The 16,616-nt window shown below is 40.6% G+C and overlaps 1 protein-coding gene across 5 annotated transcripts in view; it reads left to right on the top strand.

Annotated features, from left to right (window-relative positions):
• elna (elastin a) overlaps positions 1-16,616 on the top strand; it is a 76,798-nt gene that overhangs the window by 51,297 nt on the left and 8,885 nt on the right. For 4 of the 5 annotated variants that reach the window (XM_067366386.1, XM_067366385.1, XM_067366388.1 and 1 more), the window contains 17 exons: positions 145-207; positions 1,751-1,783; positions 2,477-2,596; positions 3,011-3,043; positions 3,372-3,437; positions 3,539-3,571; positions 4,248-4,358; positions 4,445-4,486; positions 8,328-8,369; positions 10,587-10,613; positions 10,710-10,730; positions 11,425-11,454; positions 11,652-11,729; positions 12,132-12,212; positions 14,714-14,770; positions 14,933-14,968; positions 15,640-15,687. In XM_067366386.1, coding sequence (XP_067222487.1) covers positions 145-207; positions 1,751-1,783; positions 2,477-2,596; positions 3,011-3,043; positions 3,372-3,437; positions 3,539-3,571; positions 4,248-4,358; positions 4,445-4,486; positions 8,328-8,369; positions 10,587-10,613; positions 10,710-10,730; positions 11,425-11,454; positions 11,652-11,729; positions 12,132-12,212; positions 14,714-14,770; positions 14,933-14,968; positions 15,640-15,687 — 921 coding nt within the window. The remainder of the gene's footprint in view (positions 1-144; positions 208-1,750; positions 1,784-2,476; positions 2,597-3,010; positions 3,044-3,371; positions 3,438-3,538; positions 3,572-4,247; positions 4,359-4,444; positions 4,487-8,327; positions 8,370-10,586; positions 10,614-10,709; positions 10,731-11,424; positions 11,455-11,651; positions 11,730-12,131; positions 12,213-14,713; positions 14,771-14,932; positions 14,969-15,639; positions 15,688-16,616) is intronic. The other variant, XM_067366387.1, reaches the window with a different exon arrangement.

Here is a 16,616-nt window from a genome sequence, read left to right as displayed (position 1 = left end):
GAGCCTTGAAGTTTGTGAATGTTTTATCATTTATTATGGTTTACTAAACTTTTTTGCAATCATGCAATTTGCAACTTTTTAATACATCCCTTTTCTCCAAAACACACAAGGGATGATATCTAATGGCATTTGTGTTGTCATTAGGTTTGGGTGGAGCTGGTGGAGTCCTAGGTGGAGTTGGAACAGGAACTGGATATCCCATTGGAGGTGAAATTATTACATTTTCAAATATTCAGCCAATAAAGTACACTACATTCATCCCAATGAGACAATAACATGATGTGCCACAATACATGTTGGGTTCTAAATTAATAGCTTAGCATCATAGCCTTGAACTTGATGTAAGCAGAGAATGACAAGGTATAACATGCAGTCTGACTCTTGGGTTCATTGAAAACCAAATTTGACACTGCAATCTGTGTTATTTACAGTGGTTTTATTGAGCAAGCAGCAAGGCCATTTAAAAGAGCATTGAAGTAGTCTAGTCTAGAGATGACAAGTCTTTGAACAAGGAGGTGAACAGGGTCTGATCTTATGTTGTAGAGCTTTCATATATTGTATATCAATGATGATGCTGTGTTGAATTAGACAGGCAAGACAAGGAGCTCAGTCATAACTAGGCTGAGATGGAGGTTTTGTTGCATCCAGGTTGAGGCAAGTTAAGATGCACCCACTGTGTGATTATCATACTAGGACGAGAAGCAGAGCTGCATGTCATTAGCATAACAGTGGAAGGAAAATCCATCTGCCTGGATGATATGTGCCATTGCTGTTGTGTATATGAAGAAGTGAAGGGGGCCAAGAACAGAACCCTGAGGTACCCAGTAGTTAAGTGATGTGACTTAGGGTGCGTTCACAAAGGTTTGTTTGGTTCATTTGGTCCGGACCAAAGAAGAAAAAAAAACATTTAGTCCTGGTCCGATTAGCGTTCAGATTGGCAATTTTATCACCAAACCAAAAGATACCGAACCTTAAGGCATAGGGATGCATTCACAATGTGATTGGTCGGATTTTTTGACGTATTGCCTATTTTGAGACGGAATTTACAAAACATTCAAAACAATGCTGTTTGCTGAGGTAAATGCGTTCGTTGTGTGTGCGTAGCGGTGCGTAGCCTGCATGTGATGGTATTTTGGCCAGCTGGGAACTTGTGAAGAGCTTATAAAATGTGTAAAGTAGTCAAAACAACGGCGGGAATCCCTATGTCGAGACCCATCTTTTCAGCAGTCTCGGCCCGCTTGTTTGGTGCGCACCAGGGTTCGGATGGCAGCGTTCATATATGTTAAAATTATGTTAAAATTATGTTAAATTCGTTTTAATCGAACCAAACATGACAAGTGTGAACGCACCCTTAGACAAGTTCAGCGGAGTGAGGTGGATGATTTCTGTATTGCTGGATGATGTCAGCAATACAGACTCCCTTGAATGTCTGCCTGAAGAACTGTTGTCTAGCAGGCTGTTTAGTATGAGAGGAAAAGGAGAAATGATTGTTGAAGATGGGGAGGAATACGATCAAGGGGCTAGTATTAGGAGAGATATTTAGAAGCCTCTGTGACAGGAGAGAAAAGGGGAGATCACAGTTGCAGTAGGTGGTTATAAATTTGTTATGCTGAGAATTGATTGCTAATGACTATAACCTTATCTGAGAAATACTGTAAGTGGCAAGTCACTGCCCATTATGTGAAAAAATAATGAAATATGTTTTTCAGTTGTGCATCATCATGTAAAAGTAGATTTAATATTTTCTCAGGGTATGGAACCGGGGCAAAACCACCTAAATACGGTAAATGGCTTTAAGTTTTTTATAACAAACAGGAGTGTAAACACATTAGATACTCTCTAGACTAGGGGTGCCCAATCCTGTTCCTGAACGGCTACCTTCCTTCAGAATTTGGTTCCAACCCTGCTCCATCTCACCTGCCGGTTGTTTCTAGTAATCCTGAACACCTTAATTAGCTGGTTCAGGTGTGTTTGATTGGGTTGGAGCTAAACTCTGCAGTATGTTATCCCTTCAGTGGGATTATCCCTCCTAAACTGAAATCAATGTTTATGAAAGTCAGCATGAACTGAAAATTATCCCTATGTTTTTTAAATGCATGCTATAGATCTTGTTGTGAATGCTTCATTGGTTGGCTGGAGGGCCACTGTCCGGCAGAGTTTAGCTCCAACCCCAATTAATCACACCTGAACCAGCAAATCAAGGTCTAATTAGGCATACTAGAAACCTCCAGGCAGGTGTGTTGAGGCAAATAGGAGCTAAACTCTGTAGGAGGGGCCCTCCAGGACCGAGTTTGGAGACCATAGCTCAAACTCAGTGCTGATGACCCACTACTCTGCATATTTTGTGCCTTCATTATTTAACACACTTGATTCAGATAATCAGCTCATTGGGTGAGAGCTATAATCATAATATAGAGGAAAAGATCTGACGCTACTTCCATTTCATAACAATTTAAATGACAAATTTAATGTGTAGGTGTTCCAGGTGGAGTACCTGGTGGTGTACCTGGTGGTGTACCTGGTGGTGTACCTGGCGGAGTACCTGGCGGTGTACCTGGCGGTGTACCTGGCGGAGTACCTGGCGGAGTACCTGGAGGTCTCTATTCTTTTTTTTAGATTTTTTTTTTTTTTTTTTTTTTTTGGCATTTTTGCCTTTATTATGATAGGACAGTGATTAGACAGGAAGCGAAGTGGGAGAGAGAGGGGGACGGGACCGGGAAAGGACCACGAGCCGGGACTCAAACTCGGGTCGCCCGAAGCGAATTGGCGCTACATGTCGACGTGCTGCCCATGAAGCCATTGGCACCAACCTCTATTCATTTTTTTAATACAGACAACTGCACTACAAAACATTTGTTGCTTAAAGATTACTGCTGACTTTTGTTTAAACCCTGAAAAGTGTTTAAAGATTTAAATTGAACTGAATTCACAGAATAATTAAGCATGCATTATATATCATGAATTGTGATGTAAAGGATTAATTCTTTTTATTGAATTTATGCCATTACAGGCTACCCAGCAGGAGTTAAACCTCCAAAATATGGTGAGAGACGTTAACATTCTGTACATTCTGTATTTTTAAGGTATGCTTAGTGATTTTTTTGCTTATTAAATGTCTACACAAAAACAAAAATGTTTTAAATCGGATCTAAGCTCGAGATAAAGCTGTTTCCTCTAGCCCCTCCCTACAGACATCAAGCCAAATCAGTTTAACCATAATAGTGTAAAGATTATATGGAGAAACTAACTCTTAATTTTAAATAAGAATCACGATGATATTTAACTAAAAGTATACATTTGCTACAGAGTAAAAGAGATGTTAGTACAAACTGGTTGGCACTGATTTGAATGGTGACACCGTTTGCCTGCAGGAGTTGTGGGAGGTGCAGGAACACCACTGACTGGGACAGGATTGACACCAGGAGCCGGGGTTGGAGGTAAATGATTCAACTAACCCACAAACAGGTCACTATCAATGTGAGATAATAATCAGCAGGTTATCAGCAGCAATCAATGAGACTTATTTCAATCTTTGCAGGATATCCTAGTGGAGTCAAACCTCCTAAAACTGGTACGGTAGTTCATATACATTATAACTTTACATGTTGCTTACCAAGCTGTTCCATCTAAAGCCCCGTTTCCACTCCAGGAACTTTCCCCAGGAACTAGGGACTTTGGGGTGGTACTCTGTGTGTTTCGACCACAGGGATAAAAATACCCCCTCAGAAAGTCCCTGCTCGCGAGGTAGTACTTTTTTAAAATTCAGGAACTTTAGAGGGTGGGACTTGTGCGCTGATCTTGCTGATTGGTTGAGTTCACGCAGCATTTTGATTGGTTGACTCCACACAGCAATTCATTTCAACCACCATTTTTAAAAGTCTGTTGCGGTGTACACAGTAAGAGTTGTTTGCTATTCAAATCAACAATGGAGTTTAAAAATACAACAGATGGACCGACAACAAGGTTCAGGCTTTATTATGCTTATATGCCGATGACGAAATCCAGCGGTAACTGGAAAGTGGTTCGCAGTCCTACGTCACCGGACTCTTCTTCACGGTACTTTAGACCATGATGGAAACGCAGACAGAAACAGGTCTGGGGGGAAAAAAGTTCCTGGGACAAATTGTTTTTGGTAATTTCGGTGGAAACAAGGCTTAAACCTGTGTTTACTTGCCTTTTGTCATGCCCTTTAATAAGGTAATGGAACATAAATAGCACCTGACGTACTTCTTCCCAATTTCTGCTAGGCGCAGGGATCACTGGAACTGATATAGCAGGTCCTGGTGCTACACCTGGTGGTGATGTGGTGGTCGTACCAGGTGGTACTGGGGTGCCCGTTGCTCCAAGTGGAAAACCAGGTACGAAAAATAGCCTTACTCCACCAAATGCCATGAAGCACAGTATATTATGCTTGAGTTGCAGTAAAAATGTATTCATTCCACAGCAAAGCTTCCAATCCTGACTCCTGGAGGGACTGCTGTACCAGGTAAGTACAAAACTGATTCTTTCTGAAAATGGATGACCTCTCTGTACTCTCAGTTTTAGTTTGTTGCCATTAATCAGCCAGTGCAAATTGAAGTGCACTAATTTCAAAGACAAAAGCATAAACGTCTGCCCTTCTTTGTATTTTATTGTGGCCAAGAACTGCTGACCAGGAAAGGAAGAGACAGTTAGACTTACATTTGACCAATTGTGTGTGTGCTTGTGTAGCCCTTCCGGTTCAAACTGCCCGCTCTAAGCAGGACATGAACCTGGGCCTATCTGCATGGAAGTCAGGCACTCTAACAAGGAGGCTAAAGACAGTTTCTAGCGTCAGTCACTAGAGTGCCTCTTGAGTTCAGGGGTGTAAGGTTTACACACACAGCTCTTACTAGCCTACGTCTGTTACACTCACCCCCCTAAAACTTTTCAACTTTTACGGTTCAGTAGAGTTCAGTTCAATTTGGGACAGTAAACTCTAATCCAGCTCGCATTTCCACCACCAACAGGAAAGTAGCGATCAATGTCATTCTCACACGAACAAAAAAGCGACACGATAAACAGCAATGGAGGACATACAGCAGATCTTGTTCTTGCTTCTCAGCATGTGGCTGTTTGTCACAACAAGAAATGGTATTGTTTCAACATTATTAAAAAAAATGGCACCTCTTGTGTTGTAATTCCCCTTGTAGCACATGCAAGTGACAGTTCTCTGTAAACCAATCAACATTCTGCAGTAAGTCTAGCTCCACCCTTTAGTGCTGGACTACTGTGCTAGGTACCCCAACGGAAGGGTCCTAAAAAGTAGTACAGTACGGTTCGGAATTACGCTACCATTCACAACTTCTGACAATGGAAACAAAAATTGCATACCATACTGAACTGTACCATACCGCTCGGTAGAAATGAGGCATTAGTGTGATGCAAACCTGGGCCCGTCTAATCTCTAACAAGATGGCTAAAGACCGCGGCCTCTAACATCAGTCGATAGAGCGCCTCTTGAGATCAGGGGAGTAAGGTTTACAGGCACTGTGTGCGAGAGAGAGAGAGAGAGAGAGAGAGATTTGACAGGCAGCTTGTCAGAGCCGAGGCTTGAACTCAGGTCAGTTACTGGGAAGATGGTGAAATTTGTAGCACTAGAGAAGACTTACACTGGCAGCTAGCTTCAGAACAACTAAACACCAAACAAAGAAACTAGAGCTGGTACTTCATTTGGTTTGAATCAAACTTCACAACCATTAAAAAAAAGTATGTTCTATATAGTATGTGTAGTATGAACTAAATTTGTATGTACTATATCTGCCATGTTGTCATGTGACCTATAGCTGTGTCACTTCACTGCCATTCACAAATTCTCTCCTGTGACCTCGTGGGATAGTGAAGTGTCCAGTGGATGCATACTTCAGAATCTTTTTCTTTTTGCCTGCTTTTTTATAAATACTATGAATTCAGACATACTACTTAGCTCATGTACTGTTTTTCGCATTATATCTGAAGGAGGCATATTGAGGCAGAGGGTAGGAGACAGATGCTGAATTTGGAACCACATTCTACTATAGTGCTCATACACTCTTACCATATCTTTCTATCATCAAATTCAGCAAGAGCCACTAACATGCACACAGGTGATTGAGACACAGGTGAAGGCAATAATTACTATAACTGCGAGATTTCAACTTATAAAAAGCGTTCATGTCCTCATAGAGCTCATAATTACAGCTTGTAAGATGGGGATTTTCTGAGAGCTCCTACTTGTACCACATGACTGCTGTACCACCTGACCGCTGCAGATTCATTTGGGCAATTATAGTGTTGCCATCGACACGAATAATTCCCAGTCTGAGGACGTGAACAGCTCTGAAAAGAATGTCACATGTTGACATCTCGATACTACAGTAATTACAACATGGCGTGAATGCAGCACAAGACATGAGGGTTCAATGACGACCTCTAGTGGCTGAAAAAGCAACACAACAGAACCAAGTGCTGACACGGCTAGCTCTGAATATGCCACAGTAATGGGACAGAAAATCAAGGAGGAAGTAGTGTCTCATTCAAATAATGGTCCAGCAGTTTTATGCAAACAGTTGTACAGACACATAATAATAATTGATTTTGGGGTCAGAATTTTAGTCTTTTAAAAATATTTATCTATAATTTCATGGACATAACCTTAAATTAAATAAAGAATGTCTCAATAACATCTCCTTTACTTGATAATATGATCATATGTGCCTTTAAATCAGCTGTGTCCTGCTCCTGGAGGGCCACTGTCCTGCAAAGTTCAGCTCCAACTCCAATTAAACACACCTGAACCAGCTAATCAAGGTCTAGAAACTTCCAATCAGGTGTTTTGAGGCAAAAGCTAAACTGGAGCTAAACTAAACTGCTCTAAATAAAAATGTGCCAATATACAGTACAGTCCAAAAGTTTGGAACCACTAAGATTTTTAATGTTTTAAAAGAAGTTTTGTCTGCTCACCAAGGCTGCATTTATTTAATTAAAGATACAGTAAAAACAGTAATATTGTGAAATATTATTACAATTTAAAATAACTGTTTTCTATTTGAATATATTTGACAAAGTAATTTATTCCTGTGATCAAAGCTGAATTTTCAGCATCATTACTCCAGTCTTCAGTGTCACATGATCCTTCAGAAATCATTCTAATATGCTGATCTGCTGCTCAAGAAACATGTAATGTGTACAATTGTACAAAATATTTGTGTACAATATTTTTTCAGGATTATTTGATGAATAGAAAGTTCAAAAGAACAGTGTTTATCTGAAATCTAATCTTTTGTAACATTATAAATGTCTTTACTGCCACTTTTGATTGATTTAATGCATCCTTGCTGAATAAAAGTATTCATTTCTTTAATTTCTTTTCAAAAAAATAAAAACAAAAATTCTTACTGACCCCAAACTTTTGAACGGTAGTGTATAATGCTACAGAAGCTTTGTATTTCAGATAAATGCTGTTCTTTTGAACTTTCTATTCATCAAGGAATCCTGAAAAAAAAAAGTACACAACTGTTTTCAACACTGAAAATAATCATAATGTTTATTGAGCATCAAATCAGCATATTAGAATGATTTCTGAAGGATCATGTGACACTGAAGACTGGAGTAATGATGCTGAAAATTCAGCTTTGATCACAGGAATAAATTACTTTGTCAAATATATTTAAATAGTACACAGTTATTTTAAATTGTAATAATATTTCACAATATTACTGTTTTTTACTGTATTTTTAATTAAATAAATGTAGCCTTGGTGAGCAAACGAAACTTCTTTTAAAAACATCTTAGTGGTTCCAAACTTTTGGACTGTACTGTACTTTAATTATCTTTAACCGGGCCACAATAAAATGACACATGAAATGGAAGAATTTAAGACAGAAATATATCACTATTACAGAGTACTCGCACTACTAGTATAAAACATTATAAAACAATATAATATTATTGTCGACTAGATATGACACCTAACATGATGTCTAGCTTGTCTAGATTTTGTTACTTCTGTTACAAAACACAATACAGTATATCCACATGGATTTTGAGGTTCTGACAAAACAATGGTGACTATTACTGTAATTGTTTGCTGATGTAAGCATCTCTTCCCCCTATAACTGATCATTGACCCCCTGTCAGCTTGCTGGTATTTTCCTTTTCCCACTATCTATCAAATTGCGCCCTATAAATAACGATAACCATAATGATTGATAGCTCGTTTCTTTCATCTCCTCCACAATTGCACTGTTATGGCCTCTAAGCTAGTCACCTCTGTGCTGCCTGTCTTTGAACTGCAAGGGTTGAAGGTGGAACATGTTGTTTCTTGGCAGGACCGACGGCTATTGTAGCAACTGGCAAGGCCCCTGAGCCCAGTAAGATCTACTGTGTTGCATGTGCAAATGTCTTGTCTAAATGTAGCGGAACTCCATTACAGTTTAGCTCTAGCTTTAATCCTCTTTCGTTTTCCATCTAACCTTGCTGCTATCTGCACTTCAGTTTGCAGATCTGCATTTTCTCAGATGTGTTACTCACAATCTGTCCCTGTAGCAGGATATGGTCCTCTGGCCAGTGATGTTTTATGTCTTCGAAAACACAACATGCACACTAAGTATTAAGAAAGAAAATGGTCAGTTCCAAGCAGGGACCAAAATTAACTCTCACCAAGCAGCAAATGTGAGCAAAAATTGGCTTCTGCAGTTGACTTTATTAGGAACTGCAACATTAATAAATGGTTTAAATCTAATTCAATTTGAAGACAAAAATAGCTGTCATGAGCGACCCCAGTGGGAAAAAAAACATTGTAACATTTTTCTGGGATTAGTTTTCTTTTTCTCCTGAACTCCATGTGCTGACACTTGAGTGACACAAAATCATATCTGAGATAGAGACTGCAACATCTTGAATATGACACTTTAAGTTACATAAATATACACGGAAATCAATGATCCCATTGTCATTCGGACAAACTGAATGAAAAATGCAGTCATTCACCCTCCATTGGCAGGTGAGGCAAATGTTAATTTTGGACCCTGGTTCTAAGTGTCCTGTGCACTAAATTAGACTTCAGAAACTTTTTGGATGTTGGGATGTGTTGTTCATCAACTCTTGATGGGTCATTCTCAGGATGCTGTGCCATTTGACAATGTGGTTTTTAATCACATATTATAATAGAAAATAAATTTCTCTTTTAAAACACTCTTTTTTTGTGCCAACCCTGTTACTTCCAAAAAGGTCTGAGGACCTAAAAGGACCTAAAAGAAATTTAAAGGATTAGTTCACTTTAAAATGCTTTACTCACCCTCAAGCCATCCTAGATGTATATGACTTTCTTCTTTCTGATGAACACAAACGGAGATATATTAATAAATATCCTGACACATCCCAGCTTTATAATGGCAGTGAGCGGAATCAAGCGTGAAGCTGAAGAAAGTGCTTCAATCCACATCCATCCATCATAAACATATTCCACATGGCTCCGGGGGTTAATAAAGGTAAGTTTTTGTTTTTTTTTTTAATTGTAAAAAAATAAAAATAAATATATCCATATGTAAATAAGTTATGAAGTAAAATATCTAGCTTCCGCCAGACCGCCTTCTGTATTCATCTTATGAAAAAAAAAAACAAATGGAACTGGCGTCACGTCAGTTGAGGTTTTTCTGTAAGTTGAATAGAGAAGGTGTAGGACGTAGCATAAGCTTTTCGAACTGCGAGAGTTTTACACTTTCTTTGTAAGTAGAATACGGATGGTGGTCTGGCGGAAGCTAGATATTTTACTTCATAACTTGTTTAAATATGTTTGTGTTTTTTACACAAACACATTGCTTCACTTCAGAAGGCCTTTATTAACCCCCCGGAGCTGTGTGGAATACATGATTATGATGGATGGATGGATGGATGGATGGATGGATGGATGAATGCGGATGGATGCACTTTCCTCAGCTCATACTCGTTCACTCTCATTATAAACCTTGAATGTGTCAGGATATTTATTAATATACCTCTAATTGTGTTCATCAGAAAGAAGAAAGTCATATACACCTAGGATGGCTTGAGGATGAGTAAAGCATGGGGTAATTGTGGGGGTAATACTGTACTTCAGAATCACAGATTCTACGTCTTGAAAGTATGACCAATATAAGAATTTTCACTGGAAAATATAATCTGAACAAGTAACATGTCTGCCACTTTTGTTCTGACCAACTGACGTAAAGAGCATTAGACCTACAATAAATCGTCATTTAAAATATTGCAGCATAACAGTGTTGAACAAAAAGTGCAGGGACAAAGACAAATTCTTTATTTTCTCAGAAAATACATTTTCTAATTTGTTTTGCTTAAATTTAAAACCCAATGAAATTCAGTGGTCATGAATGGAGTACAACTATCAAAACTTTAGCATCTGCAATGTTATTTGTCCTGTTAATGATATCAGTCAGTCATGGGAACTCAAAAGGCACTGTTTCCTGGGCATGACCCACTGCTGGTCACACTAGGGCTTATATTCATTGTTATAATGTAGCTTGTGTTTCTGTCTGGACTCATGTGACTGTACATGCAAGCTTACATTCATGGTATGTTCTATTACTCAGGTGGTGGGCAAAGAGTGCCTAGTGCTGGTGAGTATAAATGGGTAGTATGCATGTAGTTTACCAGCGTCAGTAAATATATGTCCAACAGCTGACACATCTTTTTTCTCTGTGTTTCAACTGCAGGTCTTGCTAAACCTGGAGCTGGTAAGTCCTTTGGAATTATATGTCCTGGGGTTCAGATACATCAGTCACCCTGAGCCATGACAGCAGTTGGGATGGCTTTCTTTAAAAGAATGTATCATTTATTATCAAAACCCAACGACTCCCAATTTAACTTGAGAGTTGCCCAGCTTGCTTGGAATCACCCTACAGAAAATATTCAGGAGTTGAAGACAAAATTCACAGCCTAAAGTTGTATAGTTGTGAACAGTTTCTACAGTCAGGGAAAACACGTTGTTCAGAAAATATAATCCACGGGACAATGATGTCAGGTTTTCTAGAAGGAAGAAAGGCATGTGTGAAAAGTGCAAAACGCACTGGCAAAGAAACAGAGCAAACGGAGGAGAATATAAAGTGGAAAAATCAAGAGACAAGTCAGAGCAGGGTGCAGGGTGCTATCGAGTGGCTGCCACCCTGGAGAGGATAAAAACAAAAACAAAGAAGAGACAGAATGGAAGGAGAGTCCTAACAAATATATGTATATTTTTTTAAACATGTGTGCAGTACTTAGATGTACCACTAGGTGGCAGTGTAAAATCACTTGTGAACCTCAAATGTCACTGTTCTCATAATATCGGTGTGATTTCAAGGAAATCAGCAAAATTACCATTACTATTGATAGCTATGTCATAGGCAACTATATTTGAAATCAGTGTAAAGTACACGTTTGTGTTTCCAGGTCCTGGTGGGGTTTACCCCTATGGCTATGGTAAATATTATTAGTCCATCATTCAAGACAAAAACAAATTAAAGACTTATCAAAGCGTTAGCCTCATAGCATAATTGCCTAAGTCATTTTTTGGCCAAATTGTGATATCTGCCTTTGAAATATGATCTGGGCAATTATGCTATGAGGCTAACGAAAGTCAAAGTCATGCTGAATGTTTCTTCCCCCTGTTTTTTTAGGCCCATATTATGGAGGCACTGGACCATCTGGAATCGGAACTGGTGTGTTACCTGGAGCCAAGCCTCTGAAAGCCCCTGGTAAGATTGAAGTATCCAACTACCTTTGCTGCAGATTACTCAGAAGTTTACATGCGCAAAGATATTCAGCTATTGGAGTTAATTGGTCAACATGTTTACCTGACTGCCATAAGCAGCATATGACTGTGTTAATTCAAATTCTATGTTAATGTAAACACCTTCAGAATTCATAAGATTCATTGTAATGGAATGTGCATGTAAACGTGTGCATGTATTAATTTAATCAGGAAATGCTAATCAACACATATAGAGGAATATCTGCTGCACATGTAAATATATTATATTTTGGAATAATGTCTTGGCCTCAACTTTTTTTGAAAATTATGTGCATGATATAAGAGTTCTCCAATCTGGATCGCACTGTATGCCCTACTTGACACGATGTGTGTGTGCTTGGTCCAGGTGTTGGCGGAGCAGGCACTGCTGCTGGTGTAGGTGGTGTTGGAGGGGCAGGAGGTGTTCCTGCACTCATACCTGGAGCAGGTGAGATGTTGTGCAAATCCACATTACTTGATACTTGATCATTTAGCAGTCTTCCTGTAGCTTAAAACATAGTGCGTGGTGCTAACAATACTAAAGTCATGGGTTAAATCATAAAATGCATGTTTGTATGCTATGCACATTAACAGCTGTGAGTCATATGCTTTTGGAAGGGTCTGAGGTTTTTACACTTTTTTTTATGTTTGTCCATCTGTACACTTCTGTACTGGAGATATGCAGTTAGTTAGTGAAGGTAGGAGGGTGTTCCAGAAACTGATCTAAACATCAATGCCTTGGACCAGATGTCTTACGTAGAGGTGTCCGATTGTATAGCAAACATGTCACCACATCCTGGATCAATTAGAGTAATCCAGTCTAGAGACGACAAGAGCCTGGACGATGTGCACAGTAGATAGGAAGGTTGTGATTTTTCGTTGTCGTAGTGCACAGATGTCTATGACTGAGCAGTTATTGAGATGTGGTCTGTCATCAAGCACTATCCCCAACTTCCTGGCTGGCCTGCATGGCATGTTCATTGATGTTGTGTTAAATTGATGGACTGGCCTGGAAGACGAGGAGCTCTGTCTTTGCTAGATGGTGTTGTTTCATCCAGGCTGAAATGTCTACTAGGTAAGCTGAGGTCTGTGCAGCCACACTAGGATTGTCAGACTGGGACAAAAAGATGAGCTGCATGTCATCGCCGTAGCAGTGGTAGTACAAATCCTTCCATGGGGATAATACACTATATTGCCAAAAATTTTGGGATGCCTGATTTACGTGCACATGAACTTTAATGACCTCCCATTCCTAATCCGTAGGGTTTAATATGGAGTATTAACAGCCTCAATTCTTCTGGGAAGGCTTTCCACAAGGTTTAGGAGTGCGTTTGTGAAGTCAGGCACTGATGTTGGCGAGAAGGCCTGGCTCGCAGTCTCCGCTCTAATTCATCCCAAAGGTGTTCTATCGGGTTGAGGTCAGGACTCTGTGCAGGCCAGTCAAGTTCTTCTACACCAAACTCGCTCATCCATGTCTTTATGGATCAAGTTGCTTTCTGCACTGGTGTGCAGTCATGTTGGAACAGGAAGGGTCCATCCCCAAACTGTTCCCACAAAGTTGGGAGCATGAAATTGTCCAAAATGTCTTGGTATGCTGAAGCATTAAATGCTCCTTTCACTGGAACTAAGGGTTCAAGCCCAACCCCTGAAAAACAACCTCACACCATAATCCCCCTCCACCAAACTTTACACTTGGCACAATGCAGTCAGGCAAGTACCGTTCTCCTGGCAACCGCCAAACCTAGACTCGTCCAGCGGATTGCCAGCAGAGAAGTGTGATTGGTCACTCCAGAGAACACATCTCCACTGCTCTAGAGTCCAGTGGCGGCGTGCTTTACACCACTGCATCTGATGCTTTGCATTGCACTTGGTGATGTAAGTCTTGGATGCAGCTGCTCGGCCATGGAAACCCATTCCATGAAGCTCTCTACGTACTGTTCTTAATCTGAAGGCCACACGAACTTTGGAGGTCTGTAGCTATTGACTCTGCAGAAAGTTGGAGACTTCTGCGCACTGTGTGCCTCAGCATGCGCTGATCTCGCTCTATGATTTTACGTGGCCTACCACTTTGTGGCTGATTTGCTGTTGTTCCCAAATGCTTCCACTTTGTTATGATACCACATACAGTTGACCATGGAATATTTAGTAGTAATTTCACGAATGGACTTATTGCACAGGTGGCAACCTATCACGGTACCACACTTGAATTCACTGAGCTCCTGAGAGCGACCTACTATTTCACAAATGTTTGTAGAAGCAGTCTGTATGCCTAGGTGCTTGATTTTATACACCTGTGGCCATGGAAGTGATTGGAACACCTGAATTCAATGATTTGGAGGGGTGTCCCAATACTTTTGGCAATATAGTGTATGTCTTTGGGATGTTGTGTATATCAGGAATAGCACTGAACCCTGAAGCACCCCAGTCCCAATGGATAGTCAATATAATGTACAATTTTTTTTCAACATCTCACAAAGGACCTACTTGTGAGGCAGGACTCAAAGCAGAGGAGTGCAGCTCCTGTGAGGCAGAGTATCACGAACATAGAACGGATTGTCCTGTTTTCAAGATTTTAATCTAAGATCTAATCTCTTTATCATTTAAATGTTTTCTCCAAAGTTCATTTGTATTGCAAATGTGACATTTTATTAAAAAAAAATCACCAAACTACACAGTACCAAAATATCTCTTACAACATAGCAGTGACTGCTTTGGTAGCAAACTAATGGTATATTTGTTTCCTAGTAATCTGAACACCAGACAGCAAGTGATGATAATGTAGGAAATGACATCAGTTGTGATGTCGTCCACATGGAAAGCCTTGATTCTGTAATATGACAAACACTGTGACAATGCCATTTTCTCTCAAAAATAGTAAACATACACTTGAAATAGCTTTCCTTGTGTTATTGGACTGTTGTTAAAGACATTGAGATCATCTTGTTGCAGGTGGAGGGTTTCCAGCAGGTGTTGGATTGGGAACTGGTGCTAAACCACCTAAACCAGGTAGCAAAATAAATCATACTCAAATATATCCATGTTCTACACTTAATTGCATTTTTACGGATATAAGGAAATGCATATGACAAGTACAGAATGTTCAGTTCAGTTCACTAAATTGTATGACCTATGATTGTGCTGAGTATGTTTCCCATCTTATTCTAATAGGCTACGGCTCTTTGGGTACAGGATATGCACAGCCAGGTGAGTCCCAGCATCAATGGTACAAAGAATGATTGAGGAGAATAGTTATATTTTCAACCAACGAGTACCAGTGCTTGAAGTGAGCCTGTAGCAACATACTGCCTATTATTTGCTATTCCATTAACAGTACCAGGAATGATTTTCCTGTACCAGCAGGTCTTATGGCATGTCGGTGCTCTCTTGACACCAGAATCCCCCATCATCCCCATTACACATATACATATACACTCATATCAGTAACACACTTTTGTAGTGAGGCTGGGATCGCAGATTTGTCTGCATTAATCCTGTGAGCCCTTGTGTGATTTAGTGTCAGTGTGTTCCTTCTAGCACAATCCTTTCAAAATGTCTTCCCAAATTTGCTTCTCTGCTTATGCAAATATACAGCAGTGAGCAAACCCGGCAAAGTCCATCTGTCAGATTACTTGCTGTAGAGAAGAGTCACAGCAAAACTTCTCAGATGTTTCTCCTGAGAAAAAGACCAAAATACTCTCACATGTGTGTAACTTAGAGCTTCAGAAGGGATCTCAGTAAAACGTTGCTTACATTTTCCAAGATTCTAAAGTCTTTAAGATTACAAGTTATAATCTTAATCTAAATTTATTTTGATAAAAACTGTTTTAGATCAACTGAGTTGCAGAACTAAATCTTTGAATCTTTCCTTCCTACAGGTGGTGCAGTTCCAGGAGGATATGGAGGATATCCACAAGCATATCCAGGTACCGTTCTATAGAAATAATTTCCATATGGAATTCAACCAGTCTGTTGTAGACTGGTACATCTCTCTCTTAGGGAGCCATCTCAATAGAACATTGCACATTTAATAAAGGTCTCAACTGTTGTTAGCTCCATTCGACAAAATAGTGAGCTGTATTTGACAGTGTTATGATATGCTGGTGCAGAGATGAGGCAGATGCGGATTTCCACAATAACATAGAGCTTTAATCAAACAGTGGCAAGGAAACACCAAACATCACGTTTAACAACATTCAGAACGGACAAGGAGTGAAGGGAGTGAGTGTCATATAAAGGGAGTGCTAACAATAGAGTCCAGGTGCAGGTGATCCGTGATGATGGGGAGATGACGAGGGAAGTGAGTGCAGGTGTGGAGAACAGGAGGATCTTGGGAAATGGAGTCTAGGAGAACAAGGGATCTGTAACAGTACCTCCCCCTCCCGGTAGGCGCGTCCTCGCGCCGTAGATGTAACAACCGGGAGGGGGGTGGGCGCCCTGGAGACCTCAAGCCGGAGCAGGGGGAAGAGCAGACTGGAGTGGAGGTCTCCAGGGCGGGCTCAAACGCCATGGCGGGTCAGGGGCCGAAGGCAGCCATGGAGGGTCAGGGGCCGAAGGCAGCCATGGAGGGTCAGGGGCCGAAGGCAGCCATGGAGGGTCAGGGGCCGAAGGCAGCCATGGAGGGTCAGGAGCCGAAACCTTGAAGCCGTCGAGCCCAGGCGGCGCTGAAGGACCGGCGGGAGATGGCGGAATCCACGGCTCCGCCGACCGAAGCGCAGCCGGGGCTCCAGAAAGCCGCAGTAGAAGGCAGACGACATACAACAAAGTGAACACCGGGGAGAGTGAGGAGGCCAACTGGAACTGAGGGACGGAGGGACGGAGCAGAGACGGAGGAGTGCAGTCCAGAAGTGAGGGC

Source organism: Chanodichthys erythropterus, chromosome 17 (assembly GCF_024489055.1).
Source record: "Chanodichthys erythropterus isolate Z2021 chromosome 17, ASM2448905v1, whole genome shotgun sequence".
NCBI classification, from domain to species: Eukaryota; Metazoa; Chordata; class Actinopteri; order Cypriniformes; family Xenocyprididae; genus Chanodichthys; species Chanodichthys erythropterus.
The sequence above is the reverse complement of the archived record's forward strand: the minus strand, read 5'-3'. Positions and strand labels throughout refer to the sequence as shown.